The sequence below is a fragment of the Engraulis encrasicolus genome, chromosome 17 (assembly GCF_034702125.1).
Source record: "Engraulis encrasicolus isolate BLACKSEA-1 chromosome 17, IST_EnEncr_1.0, whole genome shotgun sequence".
In the NCBI taxonomy this organism is placed as follows: Eukaryota; Metazoa; Chordata; class Actinopteri; order Clupeiformes; family Engraulidae; genus Engraulis; species Engraulis encrasicolus.
The window spans coordinates 45,892,883-45,913,354 of record NC_085873.1 but is presented as its reverse complement, the minus strand read 5'-3'; the positions used below and the strand labels follow the sequence as shown (position 1 = coordinate 45,913,354).

General features: G+C 41.5%; 1 protein-coding gene across 1 annotated transcript; it reads left to right on the top strand.

The window, feature by feature from the left end:
• Positions 1–14,076: 14,076 nt before the first annotated feature.
• On the top strand, positions 14,077–15,926 carry LOC134467521 (uncharacterized). The gene is made up of 2 exons (XM_063221380.1): positions 14,077–14,316; positions 14,566–15,926. Exons 1-2 carry the CDS (start codon positions 14,139–14,141, stop codon positions 15,798–15,800), a joined length of 1,413 nt encoding a protein of 470 aa, XP_063077450.1. The 5' UTR covers positions 14,077–14,138; the 3' UTR covers positions 15,801–15,926.
• The last annotated feature ends 4,546 nt before the right edge of the window (positions 15,927–20,472 follow it).

The window sequence follows — 20,472 nt, the reverse complement described above, 5'->3', positions numbered from 1 at the left end:
GGGCCGGCCCGAGGCACAAGCGAACTATGCGATGGCTTCGGGCCCCCACGCCACCTGAGTAGCAACGTTCCAGGAAGAAATTAACTATCCACCATATTCCCTAGGCATATATGTCTTTCTCATGTACCACATATCGGGGTAGCCCTCACTGACGGGAGGTACAACGTAATTTTTTATGTACCACTTTTAATCGTAAAAACATTGAAATACACGCAGAATATATAACGAAGAGTAATAGTTTTGAAGCAAAACTAAGATATTCCTTTTGGCTTTCTGTTTGAGAAACAGGTTAGCGGCGCAGTAGCCTGATTATCATCGACTTTCAAATCACTTCGAGACTTGGTCTGACCAAGAGCATAACAATGACCATTTCCCAAACACAAAACGGCCTCCCTTGCTTTGCTAATGATTGTTTGCAAAGTGGGAGGAGTTCACGATTTTGAGGGAACTCAGAAAGTACTTGCATTGCTCTTGACCTGACTGGTAGGAACACTGAAGCTGTTGCGTCACTAGGAGGGCACAGCCCGGTTAGCACCGCAGCGCCCTACCGTTTGATCCAAGCGTTTGTATTGTATGTTGATATTTTTATATGGTGCACCACCAATAAAAAAGGTTGGTTTTGGTAAAAGTTTAGGTTTAGGTCAACATTTGACATTTCACAGTCACACTATATGTAACAGGGAGTGTAATAACAATGTAATAGGGTATGTCAAATGGTGTGAGTTGTTGCACCATTTGGCATGGCAAAAGTTTCATTCAAACTTTATTGATGGAGTTGAAAACTATCAAAGTTTGTGATCTAGATGTTGAGATTTCCAACATGCTTTTAAATTGAATACTTACGTAATTTTTTGACACGAATTTTAAAATGTAAATGTTTTCCTACCGTTGTAGTATTTGACATGCAACTATAAACACGCATGACCATGCTCAGAAAATGTTGAATTAAGCCCATTTCAAGAGAGATTACACCACTGGTCATGTAGCAGATATGCTAATCAGGGTGCATCTGTGTGATGTCATTTCCTGTGGCTCCTCAACTGGTCGTTACTCCACATTGACAATTTAGAAACACAAAGTGACACATTAAATCCCCCAAAATATTGACAAACACTGATCATTATATTCCGTTTCTTTTAGTCACTGTTACACAAGACAAAGTTAGGCCTACAATTATACCAAAGTAGTTTATCACGTGTTTTGTTGAGAATTGTACAGGGGTTATTTTACCTTTATAATCTCATTACCATTATTACTCTCTCTTGCAAAATTGATTAAATCAAAACAAATTGTGCTAGGTTTCTAAAAAGATATGGTATTTAAGCATTTCCTATTTTCAAATTTTACACAGATCTGGTAAGAGCCAGGTTTCTTAATCCTGACTCTTAAAAACAAACACACATAATAAAAAAAATAGATAATACAAATAAACAATAACCTCAAATAACAAATGATACCACCAACATGAATCACTAACTGGGCACCATATTAATATCAGCAATTGCCTAAGTGCAAATGTTATGCAAAACGTCCTATAACAAATGACAAATGATTATTACAGTAACCCTTGCTCTACACAGTGAAGTGGAGACTCATAATCAATTTGCATTGAAGACCCTGGAGCAATGTTGGGTTATGTGTCTTGCTCAAGGGCACGTCAGCCATGGATGGAGGTGTAGGGAGTGGTAAGGGCAAGATTCGAATGCACTATTTTTTACTTAAGAAATCAGTAAAAACGGTCATTTGCATAATAATATGGAATGCCGTGTAGTAGCAGCATACTGAGAGAGGAGTTGAATTCTTCTATTATGTCTGCACTTAGTTTCGGGCCTTGTTCACTTAAACCAGGGATGTCAAACTCAGGCCCGGGGGCCAAATCTGGCCTGTGGAGTCATTTTATTCGGCCAACGAGAAAGTTTCCAATGTGAATTACAGTTGCCGGACCCGGATCCTGTGAAAAACCCCATTATCCTGCCGGAACCGGATCCAGCACATCTCTAGTGTTTACACAATTTTAGTTTTGAAAAATAAATATTGAGTTTGGCCCACAACTTCATAGCAGATTTTGATTTTGGGCTCAATTTGAGCTTGACACCCTTGACTTAAACAATCTATTCTCCTGCACTTCCATTGCTAATCAGGGAGATGGATGTTTGGAAAAAAAGAATGAAAACACAACAGACGTCATGGCCTGACCCCAAGTACACCTGCAGGCCTTTGAGATAGGCGGTGTCCATTACATGGTAGAAACAAATGGCAAAAGCGCACTGCATGTAAATATGTCCGCCAACATCAGGAGGCTAATCATAATGGACAAAGCTGCTGCAACCAACAACAAAACCATGGTATTATTTGCATTACAAATGTGTAATCTTGTTTTTTCCATCTTTCAAATCTGAGTGTATTGTTGCAGTGTTGACCCTTTGGAAATTACTTAAGATTTGTAAAAGTAATTGTGTCTCATTTCAGTTACTGAATTGAATTGTATTAAAACTCATTACACTGCCTCTCCAAAAACACTGGCTGGACTATAGGTCGATCCTCAAATATCCTTGATCTACTTGTTTTTGTCATTCTCATTAGCATGTTTTTTTTTCAAGTTAAGAACGGAGATGATAAGCACCTAATTTAGGAATTACCATACACCTATGCGCTTGTATGCTCTTGTTGCAAAATAATAATAATTTACTAAGAGATAGCTTTTGTGATTTCTTTGTCATTTATTTCTGGCTGGAAGTAACATAGTGCATTTTTCTAAATTGTTTAGAAGGGGATGCTAGAGGGGATGAGCTCATCTCATGTATGGGGCGAAATGAGCCTGCTGTGTCTTCACTTGTCCAGTAGGTGGTGTATATGCATTTGTGTTCGTCATGTCATGCATGTAGATGGTTCTCCCTTTTATTTTGCAATTTGCCATTGTTTCTCAATGATAAATGTTATAATACCTATCATCACTTGTTAAGTGGTCAGCCTGCCTGTGGTCCACGGTCCAACTCAGAGAGTGTGTGTGTGTGTGTGTGTGTGTGTGTGTGTGTGTGTGTGTGTGTGTGTGTGTGTGTGTGTGTGTGTGTGTGTGTGTGTGTGTGCACGTGCGTGCGTGTGTGTGTGTGTGTGTGTGTGTGTGTGTCTGTGTGTACTGCATCAATTTACCTTCGTGGGGCCTCTCCTATAGGAGCACACCAACAAGGTGGGGCCCTCGCCCCATGTGGGGCCCAAATCTCACATATTTTGACCCCTTTTGCTGGGATAGTTTTGTTGTTAGTGGTAAACGTAAAAGTGTAAAACCATTTCATCACAGACAGGTTAAAGGAACAGTCCACCCTTTTTTGATTTTCACATATTTGCTGTATTTCCAAGCATTATTCATGAATGTGCATATCATTTTCTTCTAAGTGTTTTCAGTACTCCGATTTATTGGATCAGAATTATTAGCATAGCTTAGCATAATCACTGGAAGTAAATGGGCAGCATTAGCATCAAGCCACAAGTGAAATCAGGACGGGATTTAATAGCTGTTTTGCACGCTGGTGAATCTTGCATTAATTTTAAAGTAGTTTATAATTACATTTCATGATGTTTTGTTTGTTCCCCATAGACTTGCATTGCTACTAAAAAATGAGGTGTCAATATACAGTGACTCTTAAAGAGTTTAAATTATTATTTTTTTAGGAAACATTTTGGTTCCACTCAAAACTAGTGTAAAAGTGTTTGTTTTAAAAAAACATGCCCATTTGACTGGAAACTGGAGTTGAACCCACTTTGTTGCATTTATTAATTCTAGAATGATGTACTGTATCTTGGGTAACATATTGAAAATGTTGCACACAAGCTCTCCATCAGCCTAATGTGCCTGTCACAGCCAAAGTAAGACACAATTAAAATGTGGAATCATATTTATTTTCTCTGTACTCTTACAAGCTTAGGAATGTCAGTCATATACCTTATCGATTACACAGTACACACGGTTACATACCGCCATTCAGATATTGAAGTTTTATTGCAGGAACCATTTTTCCAGTTTGCAGGAACTGTTTTTCAAAGATCTCAGACCCTACCTTTAGTATTTGGACCGTGACAAATTTATCAATCTTGCAATTGCGCTGTCACTCTCTCCACTTTCCGCTCGTGTCGCAACATTGTTGCAAATGTCAATAGAGTTAGAACGTTGTTCACACACTTTTATGTACTTGCAACAATGTTTAAATGACTCGTAATGGCTCGTAATGGCAATCAAATACTGTCGGAATGGCCATATGTCGGAATGGCGGTATGTTGGAATAGCAGTTGCCCCCCCAGTGCACACACCATATCATGTCAGTAAAAGTATACCTGTACATCCAATACACAATGAATACAACACTGTCAAGACAGTCAAAGTTCAAGAGAGTCCTTGTGCACAAGCCCTCAGCAATGCACAGCAATGCAGGTGTGAGGCAGGAGAAGGTGAATCATTGAACAAAATTCAAAAGACACCGCACACTGCTTACTTTATCTTACTTAATTATTATTTTATTTATTTTTCGGAGCAAACAACGCATTTTGCCCAGTGCGTCATCAGGTTCGCTCTTTAGAAGTAAGCAGTGTGCGGTGTCTTTTGAATTTTGTTCACTGTCAAGACGGTGTTTAACTGCTGAAGAAATGATGGCCTTTAAGATACAATACAATCATTCACATTAAAATTAAAGGCTCCTTCTGGTATGAAATAGCTATGTTTTGTTCATTCTGAATGTCAATGTATAGGCCTACATTATATGCATTTCTGTGTCCAAAACATCTCCCCATATTTTTCAGTTGGTCCGTGTTAAGTAAAACATAGGCATAACACATTACATAGAATTACTTCCAGGGTAGGGTGAATAACAACAAGCAATTTATATAGTATTTCCACATTTGTTTCTAATACATGCCCACATACCTTTCAGTTTGCCAAGATTGTCCAAGTACAATATGGGCATGATGTTACTTCCAAGGTAGGCTCCAATCAAACAAGGAATAAAAATATCACACGTGAACACCTCAGCGCTAACGGGGCGCAGGGACTGCAAGGCCCCTGAGACGAGGGGAGGCAGATAGGCCACGATGCTCATCACCAAGCTGTTGATGATGGTCTGCTGAGCTTTCTGCTTCTGCGGATGGATGGTGTTTTTTCCAGACGGATCAGGCTTTCTCAATGCACACAGGACAAAAAAGTCACAGAGTCCAATAATTAGGAGGTAGAATAAGTAAGGAATGACAAATTGGAGTGAGGTTACAGTTGAAGGCATGGTGGCTAGCCCATATAGTATTGAGGCACCATACACTAGAGTGAAGATCCAGACCAAAGCGCAGACCACCATTTTGTATCTCCTTTTCATGGTCTTCATATATGAAATGGGGTGAATCACGGCCAGGTAGCAGTCCACGCAAATGCACGTCATAACAAGGGGTCGCCCAAACAAACCAAACAATTCGAAGAATGAATGTGCCATGAATAGCTCAATATTCTGCCAAGTGTAATAGTTTACCACGTTGGGAATTAGGAGGATGTTGAAGATCAGGTCCATGATGGTGAGGTTAAACATGAAGACGTCGTTAGTCAAGCCACTACGGTGCTTCTGGACGAACACCCACAGTAGCCAAAAGCTAGCGGGTACACCGACCAATACAGAAGTCCCACAGAATATGGACCAGACCAGAGAACCAACAGGCCTATCGGTACAGGAATATGGATCGAATACCACACTAGTGATGTTGTTGGTGACATTCGGCGATGCGAACTCTGTAGACATGGTAATACCTATAAAACAATTTTTTAAAATTCTGCGTTAAAATACAGGAAAGATCTGGATCAGAAAATCACTTTTTTCACAGTGAGATTCCACAACACTTGAAGTTCATCTTAATGTCCTCAAGATCTGTGTCCTGAACAGCTCATATATGTTAAATTACATGCAAAATGTGTATTTCCCAGCATAATAGTTCATCCTGTATTGATCATACCTGTATGGATGGTGTAGTAGACCTCTCTCATGTGGTGTAACATGTACAGTATATGCCCAGACCAGGGTACCCTGTGTCTATGACATTTATATGGCAACGTCCAGTCTAGATTTGAATTCCAGGGCCATCTACTGAGCAGCTGTCCATACGTCACACATGAGGTCAGATGTCAGCGCACACACGGCGTGCATGCACACACACGCACACACGCACACACACACACACACACACACACACACACACACACACACACACACACACACACACACACACACACACACACACACACACACACACACACACACACACACACACACACACACACACACACACTCTCCATCTCCAGCTGAGGTAGCTACACATGTACCAGGTGCCAATAGTGTCAAGTGTCAAATGCACATTGCAATGTTAAAAAAATGCCTGTACTCATTGTCAAAACAAATATATTTTTATAGCAATATAAAATAATCAGCTATAAAAGCAATGCAGGAAATGGTCAAAAAAGGTACTGCCACTATGCTGCTCATTGAAACTGGGCTGCCTATTGCCAAATTTGATCTTTACATTAAATTTTACTAAGTAATAAACAAATATTTCCTAGTATGGTCCAAGTAGAGTCTAGCTAAAAATGGCTATTTTTTGGACATTCAACTATGAAGAAGATCCCCCTTTTCATGTATGAAAAGTGCATTTTTTCCAGTCATAATGAATACTTAGAATTTGATGGTGGTGGTAAGTATTCATGAAAAAGGTAACATTAGTGAATTTGCCATATGAATTAAGGAAATAAACAACTACAAATCTCACACAGTGTCCCTTTAAGGAAATTATACATTTCCAATGTAAATCTGGACTGGGGTCAATGAAGAGCCACTTCCCTCTGCACCAGTGGTTCCCAACCTTTTTCTTCAGGGACCCATGTTTTTACGATTGTAAGCTTTGGTGACCCAACTGTGTAAGCAGCCGCACGAGAGAGAGTCACATAATGCCCTCCGTTTCCTGCGAAAACTAATTTTAGTTATTTTATTCCTCAATTTCGTCTTTGGTCAAATATAGAATAAATGATTAATGTAGCACTTACTATTTGTTGCTTCAATGCATTTATTAGTTAAATGCATTTATTCAACATGGGCTTGTATTTAAAATTAAACCCCTTAAAATCAAGAGGGCTCCGCGACCCCCTGTGGATCTTTGGCGACCCATAGGTTGGGTCCCGACCCATAGGTTGGGAAACACTACTCTACACCTCTCCACTCTATTACTTTTTGTTTTTTTTTGTCTTTTCCAACGCTATTGATAGGACAGTGTGAGAGGTGGACAGGAAGCGAATTGGGAGAGAGACGGGGAGGGGTCGGCAAAGGACCCGGGCCGGGAATCAAACCCAGGTCAGCCGCATGGCAGGCGAGTGCCCTACCAGTTGGCCACGGCAGGGCCCACTCTACTCTATTACACTTACCTCAGACCTGCTGCCAGCTCCCCCTAAAGGAGCATCTTGTAATGTAATAGCCATGAGAGGTGATGGATGATGTTTAGCTTGGGTTGACATCTAGTGACACGGTTGGCGTTCACGGATTTGAATACACAGGTGTCCTACAGCAGTCATCATAGGGACAGAGATGAGGATGATGACGATGCCGTGTTCCTATAACAAGCTGAGCTGATATTATTGGGCAAGAACACTTGTGTCTTTTCTGTGTTAACCCATTAAGACACGCCGTTATATATTTGCTGTTACCGGAATGGCAATGACCAAGTCATAGTGCATTACTAAAGGCCCCGTGTTATGTCACAATAGGGTAGTACTATGGTAGTTAACGTTTTAACCCTTTGATGCCTGATATTGCGTTGCGCAACATTGGCCCTGGCGCCTGGAGCTGCATTACGCAACATCCAGGCCCATGAGATTTGAGACAACTTTATTCAAAATCTCTGTTTGCTTGAGATGAATGAACACATTCTAATGAAAGATGGGGGTCTTAGTGTTTAAAATGTAACTTGGTGTATATTTTCATGTGCTTCAGAAGCTGAGATATTTAAGTTCTTATAGGCTGAGGCAGCTTTTTTAGGCTCAGGCATTCAGCACCTTTTTTTGCAGGTGCCCCAGGCGTCAATGGGTTAATGACTATCACAGCGTGCTACAGGAGGTACGGCGTGCATTATGGGGCTACATTGATTGTAAATTTGTTTATCATGTTATTTAAAAATGAAAGGCATTCAGACTGACCTTTTCAGCACCCATATTACTATCGGAAATACCTCCGAAGAGGCCACACACTGATTTGAATACCCAGGTGTTCAGCAGTCAGGGTCAGGGGCATTATGATGGATCATGGATGGTGTGTTTGCAATATAAACACAATCGTGTTTGCATTTCGGCAGCAGCACCTGTGACCTCTGCAGTTCATTGTCTGTTTTCTATTGCAATATAAACACAAAAGTGTTTCCATTAGAGATGCACCGGATCCTGATTTTTAGGATCCTGCCGCATACCAGATCCACTGCTTAAGATCCTGCCGGATCCGGAACCGGATACCGGATCCTACGAAAGGGTTGAAACACATAGCCTACTCACACACGTGATCCCTTTTTATCACGTTGGCTCAAACTATTGTGACTGAAAAGCCGCGGCTACCGTATCCTGGATCCTGGAACCGGATCCGGATCCTGTGAAAAACCCTATTATCCTGCCGGATCCGGAACCGGATCTTGGATCCGGTGCATCTCTAGTTTCCATTGGGCAGCAGCACCTGTGACCTGCAGTTCATTGTCTGTTTTCTATTATTATATAATCAGACAATGTAAAGCTCATACTATGTAAGATACTGTATGTTTCTTACTTCGCCATACAGACATAGACATATACTCTAGAGCAGGGGTCCCCAACCTTTCTGGGTCAGAGGGCTACCAGGGGCAACCAAGGGCTACCCGAGGGCTACTTTTGTTCAAAATCCTCTACTGATGTCTTGACATCATTCGCAATTCACACCAGATTGAATGATAAATTGCTTATACTTTATAAGGAAATATTCTTTATAGGCCCACGGGCACCACGTTGGTGACGCCTGTTCTAGAGACTCTAGGTGTGGACATAGACAATTAGACATAGACAGCACACATACATTACACCTAGAGTACCTATACAACTGTCTTTATTAGAGTATGTGTTGCTGGTTGTCCATGGGAAACACCATTGTTGACACGGTTGCAAAGTTGTTTTATTCCACAAGTATTTATTCCTACAAGTATTGTACTGTACAAGTACTGTACAGGCATTATGCTATAAAGCATCCAAATAAACTGTATATAGTGGCAATCCCTCATTGAATACAGTATATTGTGGTAATCCCTCACAGTCTCGCACCTGAGTAAACTATTTTATTTAAGCGACCTAGGGTGTTTTGAAAGGCGCTATGTAAGTATTATTATTACTATTAGTGTGAGTCACTAGTCTGAATTCAGTATAGTCACACCTACAGCCGTTTTGTCACAGAATCACAGTATGCCATAGGTCTTAATATTTAAAGGGACACTGTGCAGGAAATGGTCAAAAAAGGTACTGCAGCTATGCTGCTCATTGAAACTGGGCTGCCCATTGCCAAATTTGATCTTCACATGGAAGTTTACTAAGTAATAAACTAATATTTTCTAGTATGGTTCAAGTACAGTCATTTTTGCTGCTAAAAATGGCTATTTTTGGAAATTCAAAATGGCGGACCATGTATGAAAAGTGCAATTTTTCCAGTCATAATGAATACTTAGAATTTGATGGTGGTGGTAAGTATTCATGAAAAAGGTAACATTAGTGAATGGCAGCATGAATTCTGGAAATAAACAACAAAAAATCTCACACAGTGTCCCTTTAAGCAACATACCAACCATACACACCTGGCTATTCAAATCACACACATCCATATATGATCTGTACATCAGGTATACATTTTCCAGCAAGCTCTTTGGTCTCAGCACCTGCTAACAGATAAACAGAAGACATCACATCAGGTGAAAGGTAACTCCTCATCAACATCTTCAACTTTCTATTGTAGTCTTGTTGGTAATCTATGGCATTGCATTTTGCACCATTATGCAACTTTGTTGACTGTTCATCTCGCTATTAGGGGTGTAAATCACACCCTTCATGGAGATTCGATGCGATATCGATTTTTTTTAGGCCAATGATTTGACTATTTTCGATCCTTAAAGGGACACTGTGTGAGATTTTTAGTTGTTTATTTCCAGAATTCATGCTGCCCATTCACAAATGTTACCTTTTTCATGAATACTTACCACCACCATCAAATTCTAAGTATTCATTATGACTGGAAAAATTGCAATTTTCATACATGAAAAGGGGGATCTTCTCCATGGTCCGCCATTTTGAATTTCCAAAAATAGCCATTATTAGCTGCAAAAATTACTCTACTTGGACCATACTAGAAAATATTTGTTTATTACTTAGAAAACTTTCATGTAAAGATCAAATTTGACAACTGGCAGCCCAGTTTCAATGAGCAGCATAGTTGTAGTACCCTTTTTGACCATTTCCTGCACAGTGTCCCTTTAAAGGGAATGCTGCACGATTTGATTCATTTTAGATAAATCAACAAAAGCTGAATATCTGTATGCATTTCATTTGAGGGGCATCTTTATTATGGACAGTATTGTTACCATAACCATTAATTGATTCTCTTATAGAGGAATCGATTAATTGAATTGTGGGCTGTAGGATTGATGCATCGATATCAAATGGATTATTATATACACCCCTACTCACCAGTACTAGACTTACTGACAACAAATAATTTTGCATTTAAAATTGAGACAGAAACTCATCAATTTGTTTTGCAAACAAAAGCAGCCGTCATGGTTGCTGATATGGACTCATGCAATGGAGTTTTTCTCTGCTCTGTTTGTTTGTTTTTTTGTTTGTTTGTTTGTTTGTTTGTTTGTTTTGTAGACATGGGTCATGATGGTGGCCTAGTCCTTGTTCTCAGGAGACATGAGCTCTCATATCCATTTGGATGCCATGCATTTTTTTGCTTTAAAATCCCTACATCTGTTTGCATGTTTGTGTGTTTGTATTTGTTTGTTTTGTGATTAGATGTCAGGTCATGTGGTCAGGTAAATAGATGGATATCATGGACATGTACATAAGTTTTATTTTGCTCAATAATCCCTAAAATCGTTTGTGTCTTTTGTTAATAGTTAAAATGATGGTTGTCCAGACCTTGTTCTCAGGAAACAAGAATATGCATACACTTAATTCTTCCCCTCCGATCCCTACAAACTTTTGTTTGTCTGTGTGTTTGTTTATTGGCTTGTTTTGCCCACCCACAGGAGTCATGATGGTTGTCCGAGCCTTGTTCTCTGCCGTCAACGCGAGCTCCGATAACCAGACGGAGGATAAGATGGACCCCTTCTGCAGAGATCTCCTGGTGGGCCCGGTGCTGTGGGCAACCTTCAGCATCCCCTGCGCCTGCATCGGGGCGCTAGCCAGCATCTGGCTGCTGTGGCTGCTGCTGCAGAGGGAGTGCAAGAGCTTGACCTTGACCTCTACTACATCCTCTGCAACCTCTCCGTCGACCTCTATGTCTTCCAATGACCTCTACGTCCTCCACCTGGCAGTCATGGACGTCCTGTACAACCTCTCTGTCGTGCCGTGTGTCATCAACGTCATGGCGATGCGGAACGAAGCCATGCTGAGGGCCATGAACTTCCTATATTCCTTCAACATGGCCGGCCGGCCCCTGTTCATGGCCTGCTCCTGCGTGAACTGTTACCTCGCCGTGGTCCACCCCATCGCTTACGTCCGGGTGCAGAGCTCCAATCACAGGGTGAGTGAGAGAGAGAGAGAGAGAGAGAGAGAGAGACAGAGAGAGAGAGAGAGAGAGAGAGAGAGAGAGAGAGACTTTATTGAGTGCCACCTGGTCATACACACAAGACATAACAGGAAGACAGGACAAATACATACAGTAATGAATAAGAGCTAATAAATAAATACATAAAGTCCATAATTAAAAATACACAAAGAATCTCAACAACATTATAATACCATTAAAAAGTCACTCAGCAGCTGTTTGTTCAAAATTCTGATAGCTGCAGGAATAAAAGATCTTCTAAACCTTTCGGTGGAGCATCCAGGTAGGAGGAGCCTTTGGCTTCCGCCAATTTTTGTGATCAAGTTGAACAATGGGTGGTCGTCCATGCTCAGTGCACTTTTCATCTTCCTCATTGTCCTCTCCTCTAAAAGGTGGCGGTTGTGAACGCGACGTGTGTGCTGGTGTGGATGCTGACCACAGGCTACGGATTGTATTTCGCGAATGGGCATGAACAGCTCGTCAGCTCTTCTTTCCTGGTGCTGCCTTACGCCGTCGCTCTGCCCATCATCGTCCTGGCCGACGTCTGCATCCTCTGCGCTCTGAGGAAGCCGGATCCTTCCGGAAGGAGCGGCGTCCACCCACTGAAGCAGAGGGCATTGCAGATCGTCACCAACACCGTCGTCATGGTGATGTTCTCCTACTTTCCTCCGCTGCTCGTGTTTGGATTGGCCGACGTCATCCCGCTGGAACCCCAGCTGAAGCTGTGCCTGGTGACATTGCCGTTTTTCAGCTTCTCCACGTTCGGCAGTGTCATCTTGCCTCTTTTGCACCTCAGGAACATGGGATACCTTTCCTGTCTTGGAGGGCCCTGGTGGTGTACATGCACAAATGTCTAATGCATGGGTTCCCAACCTTTTTCTTAAGTGACCCTTAATTTTACCATTCTAAACTTTTGTGACCCCCCCGCACACACACACACACACACACACACACACACACACACACACACACACACACACACACACACACACACACACACACACACACACACACACTTAGTATTAACTCCACTGACTGACTAAATTATTTGTTAATATATTTAAATACATGTGTGATTTGGAAATCCCATCTGTAGTGGGAGATGTGATGCGTAGTGTCATATAAATGAACTTTGACCTCCTATCTCTACCTATTCTACGCATGTGTGAAATGTTCTATTTACAGTGTTAGGACTGGGATGTCTAACGTCTGGGTGGGCTCCGCCTCCTTGTGCCTGTGTCTCATTCCGCAGATTGGAGATGGCTGGAGCTGGTTGGTCTAGGGCAGTGGTTCTCAACCTTTTTTGGACAAATGCCCCCTTGGACTCATCATTCGCCTCCCAACGCCCCCTTGACCTCATCATAACCCTGACAACATCCCCCTTAGTATTCAAAAATTAAATGGACTAATGCCCCCCAATGGCAATTGCACCGTCCCCTCTCAGCTGTATCCTTCTCAACGCCCCCCAGAGCTCTTCAACGCCCCCAGGGGGGTTGCTCCACCCCCGTTGAGAAACACTAGTCCAGGGGTATGATTCTCGCTTTGGGTGCAAGAGGTCCCGTGTAAGTTCATGGACAAGCCCCCAAATGCTAGGACTGACTGGCTTAAGGCAGCCGAAGCATAAAAAAGAAACCAGACCAAACCGCAGCGTCAAGTCAACATAAAGTATTTATTTTTATATGCAAAAGATCAGTAAAATAATAGTGTAATGCATGTGTGCCTAATGTAGGCCTACTGGGAAAACCAAACACGAAACTGGCTCTCATCGAGAGCAGGGGGCAGGCGTTTATAGTAGCCTCCATCAAAGCCAACCAGCTCCAGCCATCGCCAATCTGCGGAATGAGACACAGGCAAAAGAAGGCGGGGGCGGAGCCCACCCAGACGTTAGACACCCCTCATATATCTCATATAGAATTATTATATGAAGAGTTTCATTTCAAAACAACGTATCCACCATTCTTGACTTTTGCATTTTATTACTGGAAATGACTGTTCAGAAGTCCCATTATCTAGTACGTGTGAACTCTTGTCATTCAAATATTTTGAGAGCATGCTTTTTAAATGTATACAGTATACAATGCATTCCACGATGCAAAACAATGGAATGCCCAATACAAAAATGTCAATTTCCCAAATGTTCCAAAATGGATATCCATGATTTGCATGTGACGTCAACGTTCTAGTGCCGTTATGACTGGACGGCAAAAGTGAATGATCAGCCTATGAAGAACATAGCCTCCTATGCAGTGCAAGGTCGTAACGCAAGACATTTATCATATTAATAACATAACATAATAACCAGAAATGGTGTGCGCATGTTGTGCTGTGGGATGCGTGAATAGACAAGGCTGCAAGCCAGGTATTATGTTTTATCGTATACCGAAAAATATAATAAGAAGACAGCGGTGGATTGCCGCAATCAATCGAAAGGACTGGCAGCCAACTGATTTCACACGGCTATGCAGTGAACATTTTTTACACGGTATGTAGTTCTACCTTCCTATTCTCACATTTTAACACTACATTTCTAATTTCCCGTATTCAGATAACTTTTATGGGCTGATTTATGAACTTGAACAACTTCAAATTCGCCATAGCAACTGACGCCATGTCGCAGGCTTGTGAATACCGATACAATGTAGCGAATTGATCAGCAAAGTTTTACATAGCCGACACACGCAGAATGTGTACGTCCACAGTGAATAAGACACATTTTCTGATCTTTGTCCAGGTTCAAAGAGTGATGATCCGCTGTCGCCAAACTACGTGCCCACGGTGTTCGCGTTCACCAAGTCGCCAGAAAAGAAGAGAGCCCTCAAGCAGCTGGAGAAATTTGACATCAGAGAAAGCATGAAAAGAAAACAAGCAGAAGCAAAATTGCAATCAAGAGTTCTGGATGGTGATGGTGAGAATGACATGGTTGTTTGTGAGGATAACAGCAACGTCAGGGATGCATGCTGTCAAACTGACCTCTCGTCAGATGACATATGCGCACTGATGAATGACTGTCAAGCTTTGCGCAACGAAAACATGGATCTGAAAGACGCACGTAGGCCTATGTCGTCGGAGCTGTTCGCTGAGAACGCATACACAAAAGACGAGAAGGTCACAACTGTCACTGGGTTAAAGAACGTGCATGTGTTAATGGCATTATTTAATGTGATGCATCCCTTCCTGAAAGACACAAGTCTAACGTGTTTCCAGCAACTCATCATAACGTTAATGAGACTGAAGCTTAACTTGCCCCTTCAGTTTCTATCTTATTTAGTTGGGGTCCACACCAGCACTATTTCAAGAGTGTTCAATACCACCATTGACAAGCTGAATGACTTAATAGTGCCTGCGTCTGTAGTGTGGCCTGAACGAGAGGAAGTGCAGGTCTCACTACCCATGTGCTTCAGGAAGGAGTTTGGCAACTGCATGGCCATTATTGACTGCTTTGAAATATTCATTGAAAAATCGAAAGACTTTCAAGCCAGAGCGAAGACATTTTCGCAATACAAGTCACACAACACCATGAAGTATCTCATAGGAATAACACCACAAGGAGTGATCTCCTTCATTTCAAAGGGCTGGGGTGGCCGAACACCAGACCCTCACATCACTGCCAACAGTGGGTTCTTGGACCATCTGCTTCCTGACGACCTGATTCTGGCTGACAGAGGATTTCCTATCAATGAACAGGTTGGACTGTACTGTGCCAGGGTTATAACACCTGCATTTACACGTGGGAAAAAACAGTTAAGTGCCATTGACGTAGAAGACAGCAGGAGGGTAGCATCAGTTCGCATACATGTGGAAAGGGTTATTGGACTGGCAAGATGCAAATACAGGATGCTTCAAGGGCCTGTGCCGATTACACTGCTCCAAATTCATGATGAAGATGGGTACACCACACTAGATAAAATTGTCAGAGTGGCATGTGCTCTTACAAACCTCTGCCCCTCAGTGGTACCAATTGAATAGTTAAATAAATGCAGAAATCAGTTAATTCAATTTTTCAAAGATTTTTTTTAATTCTTCAAAAACAATTGTAATTTGTATCAAGAAGTTATCAGAAGTACATGCATATAATAAATATTCTTTCCACTACTCCTCCTTGTCGTCACATTGCCATGTGTATTTCTTTGCCAGCAATTCTGGCAAAATTCCTAATTTAAAGAATGCCTTCACCTTTGGGATTATTTCTGACATGAAGTTTGGATCTGGTAGTATTCTCTGTATGAAAAAATTTGTGGGAGACCAGACGACAAAGTCACAGAACTGTTGTCCTGTGACAAAGAGCTGAGTTTGCACCTGAAAGTAATACTGGTGTCTGGTGTCTAGTGAGGTTCCATTGTCAGTCTGGATTAGACCGAAATGTTTGGTATCTACTCCCAGGACCCCTGTGTCCTTGGCACAATGTGGGCATTTCACTTCGAGTACTCCCCCTCCACAGCAGGTGCAGTTGATAAGTGCATCTGGTGAAGCACCAATGTAGGGATAGTTGGGGTGGATATGAAGACCAGCATCCCTAATTGTCAGGCCCTGGTGTTGCTGTGAAGCCCAGGCAAAATAAGTTTGTCTGGCAGCCTCTTCATGTTGGCAACCCCATCTGGTTAGAAAAGGAAACACATTATTTAATTTTAGCCATGTATTGTATTTTGCCATACAGTACAATTATTGCTCTGAATTTCAATTTGTAGTATTAATTCCTTTTTTAAACCACTTGCCAACAGCAAATACCACCCACCCCAAAGACATTACTGTTTAACCTGTTTTGCTACCTTTATAAAAAGACATATTTCTTTCATGTTACTTACCTTGTCGCAGTGGTTGAAAACTTGCTTAAGTGTGGGTGGCAAATCTGCCTGATTAGAGACTTTGATGGATTTAAAGGGTCTGTCCTAGCAGCAGCTTTGAATCTGGAAGCCGTAACTCTTCCAGCCCTCAAGTCATGCCAAAGCCTTGACTGTCCCTGGCTCCTTGTCTCTGCCTCAATTGTTACTGCCTGCAACATACAAAATAAAAAATTAAATGAGTAACATGATATATTCATGGATACAAACCGTGATGATATGAGATTACAAGTAACAAGTAGAGTAGGCCTACCTGTTCTTGTGTGACTTTGATGTCATCAAAGGCAGCATCACACTTTTGTGCAAGCTCTGCGTCCGACAACTCTCGGTACTGAGCATTGAACAGCTCAGTAAGAGGTGGTGGCAGGCCTAGAGACACCACCCTGGGCTGGAACTGGTAGCAATAATTTGGCAGGATTCTCAGGAGACCACTCTTCTCCTTTGGGTCGGATGTTGCATTGTTTAAGTCTCTGTAAAACTGTTCAGTAGCCTCGGGGGACAGGCTTAGCTTTCCTTTGCCTGCACTGCTATGTTGTCTGGGCTGCTGTTCAGATAGGCCTGATCGTTTGTCTGGAACAGAAAAATCAATGCTAGACCCCTCAGCGAAGAGATCCTTGCCAAGTTTTACTGCAGACGGGAGTCCCCATTGCCTCGGTCCATCTGTACAGCTCCTAGTTTCTAGAAGTTTAACCGCTGAGTCCAAGGTGTAGAGCAATGCAGTAACATGGGAGCACACCTCACCAAGGCCCGCTTTGCAGGTGCAGTGGCCACAAACAACTGTGCCATCTCTGTCCACCACAACCCATGGCTTTACTTTTGGTGCAGTGAGAGCTTGACTATGATGAACCTAGAATTAAAAACAACATCAATGATGATGATGATGATGATAATAATAATAATAATAATAGGCCTAATCATAGCATTAATGTTTGAAGCATGATAAAAAAAGGCATATTGACCAACTCCCAAAAGGTAGGATCCATGTGTAATGTAAAGGCAGAAAATAGGCCTATTTGTGTAGGCCTACCACTACCAGGGGAGTATTTTTGTAAATTATAGTCTCTAGATACAGCACCTCGAGGTTTCAGAAAAGTAGGCCTATGGTTCGTTTTTAACGTTTAGTTCTAGGCTATGGTTAACCAACGCCTCTAGAGGGAGCCCCCTACCAATTATAATGATACATTTATGGGAACACATGCATTAGCACAGGGAAGAAGTCGGATCGAGCAAGTGGCTACAGCCTATGATGTTAGGTTGTTGCTTGCATGTAAAAGAAGACTGAAGAAAAACAATACGAAGCCAAAGAAACAAACAACCATAGTGTGATGATTGCTATGGCCACCGTGGGATATCGTACATTTTAACATCCTCCGAGAAGGCCGTCGTTTCGCACCCGCACATTACACCGGGAAAACATTGTTGGAGGTAGCCCAAAGTCTGCCAGGACAGAGACACATCTCTAAGGTAGGAGGACACAACTTAAGGCAACTTAAGGCAGTCGGTGTCCGCTCGTTTCCAATCCAATATTGTCCTATAATCGGTAAGCCTACGCGTGTAAACAAACTGATGAACAAGGTGTAGCCTAGTTTAACCAATATCTTACCTGAGCCATCACGATGAAATTATCACCAATGTGACAGTACCGAGCTGCTGTCACATGACCAGCCACAGAAAACTGGTAGGCATCCAGGCTTTTGTATGCCTTTATCTCTTCTCCGGTGTAGGGAGACACACCTCCCACAACGTACCGATACAAGTCGTGTGGTGTGAAATTTGGTAAACGCTTGGCTTTGGTTATGTCAGTGAAAGTTGAAAGAGGTAGCAGATATGGGTCCATCTGCAGTCCACACAGCCTTATTTTATCCAAATATCTTTTTTTGTGTGCTCCAACTAAGTGAGCCACCTCTGCTGACAGCATACGAGACATTTGGAAATAATGAAATAATGAAAACAACGAAAAAATAAACGATCTCCGGTTGTAACGAAGTAACTGCCGTTTGGTTACTGTGTAACTACTGGCACTTTTGCCGTCCAGCCAAATCGATTACGTGATATTGTGACGTCAGTGCAAATGATGGATACATCATTTTGCAATGAAGCTATTCATATGTATGTAGTAGGCCTACCTGTATATGTATGAAGCATAGAAACAAGGTCATACACATGATCTGCAAATGCCGTGTACAATTTGGAGGCCAACTTTATCCATACCAGATTCACCAAAATCAAAAGGGTCCACTTTCAGGAGGAAATTTACCAAAAAATGTATACCTTTTTTCACTGTCATGTAAAAAGCTTGTAGAACTCGTTAAAAAAACTTTAAAACTTTTGTGTAATTTTACAATATGAAGAGTTCAGATGCAAAAACCCCTAAGTGCCTTTTCAGAAAATAATCTTAATTCATTTTTATTTAATACAAAGCTATCAAAATTGCATATTTTTTATTTTATTTATGTATACATGTATATATATATATAACTATTTCTATGTATTATCAAGTACATAAATGTAAACCAAACCTCTGAGAAAAAAAAATAGAAGTGCAGGTCTTCAGAAATGGAGTTAGGGGGTTTTGCATCTGAACTCTTCATATACTTTCCATAATTATGGGAAGTTATGGGGTGGTGTATGTGGCTTTCAAATGCATACAACAGTCCTTGTTCCCACTACTCTCTAATTTGTGGCCACTATTCAAAGGCATGATCTTTTCTGTCCACATAAAACAGCTAAATACCTATGAAATACGACTTTAAAAATACCCTGATTTGATGAATGCATGTCAATGGAGACAACCAAGTCCTTGACTGAGTTCCTGGATGGTGGTGTTTATGATTAGCGGAAAGGTCAATTTTTTGTTTGGTTGCAGGGCCGGTTCTAGGCAATTTGGTGCCCTAGACGAACACTAACCTTTCCTTTTTGTGCAATTTGACATCGGTAAACATAATGTCATACATCTGATCGAGCGCACAGCTGACCTAGTACCATGTATATAATATATTAAACTTTGCATTTAATGGGCACTCAGTATATATATATACTATATATATACTGACTGCCCATTAAATGTAAAGTTTAATGCTTTATTTAGCTTAATTCTGTGGGCCTTGGTGCCCCCAGGACATTTGCCGCCCTAGGCGACCGCCTAGTCTGTCTATGCCTAGCGCCGGCCCTGGCTGGTTGTAACTGTGGTGTAATGGGAGTTCAACAGATAGGCCACACCTGGTGTTTACTCATAAAAAGTCACATGCTCCATGGAGCTCCTGAAAAAATGATCATGTCCTTTCTCATTTTATCGTTTTATCTCCTCTGTTTTCACGGTTTGATGAAGCACATTGAACAACCTCTGTGTTTGGTATACACTCAACAAAAATACAGTACACTTACCTTGCATTAACATTCACAACACTCACACCTACTGGCTTCAGGAAACAGGCAAAGTAAATGATAAATAAGTGAGTGGCAAAGGATGATCAAGAGGCATCATGAAGTGACACCAGTTGAGAATTCAGCCATTGTCTGACTTGAGGGCAATATTCTGCTTAATAAAGTAATTCATAATAAGTGTGATAATTAAAATTAAGATGTCAATTTAGTGGCCTCACATTGCCTTACTTTGTACAGTGACTGGCTTTAAAAATGAATTGGTTCAAGATTGTGGCATGACATGTTTATAACTCTATTCCATATCTGTAGGCTATTATTCCATAATTTGGTTCTGTTGTTCTGTTCCTCTCAACTTTGTTATTTTCATGAAATCAGTGAGTAGGGCCAAAATGAAAGCTAAGCCATTTTATATGTTT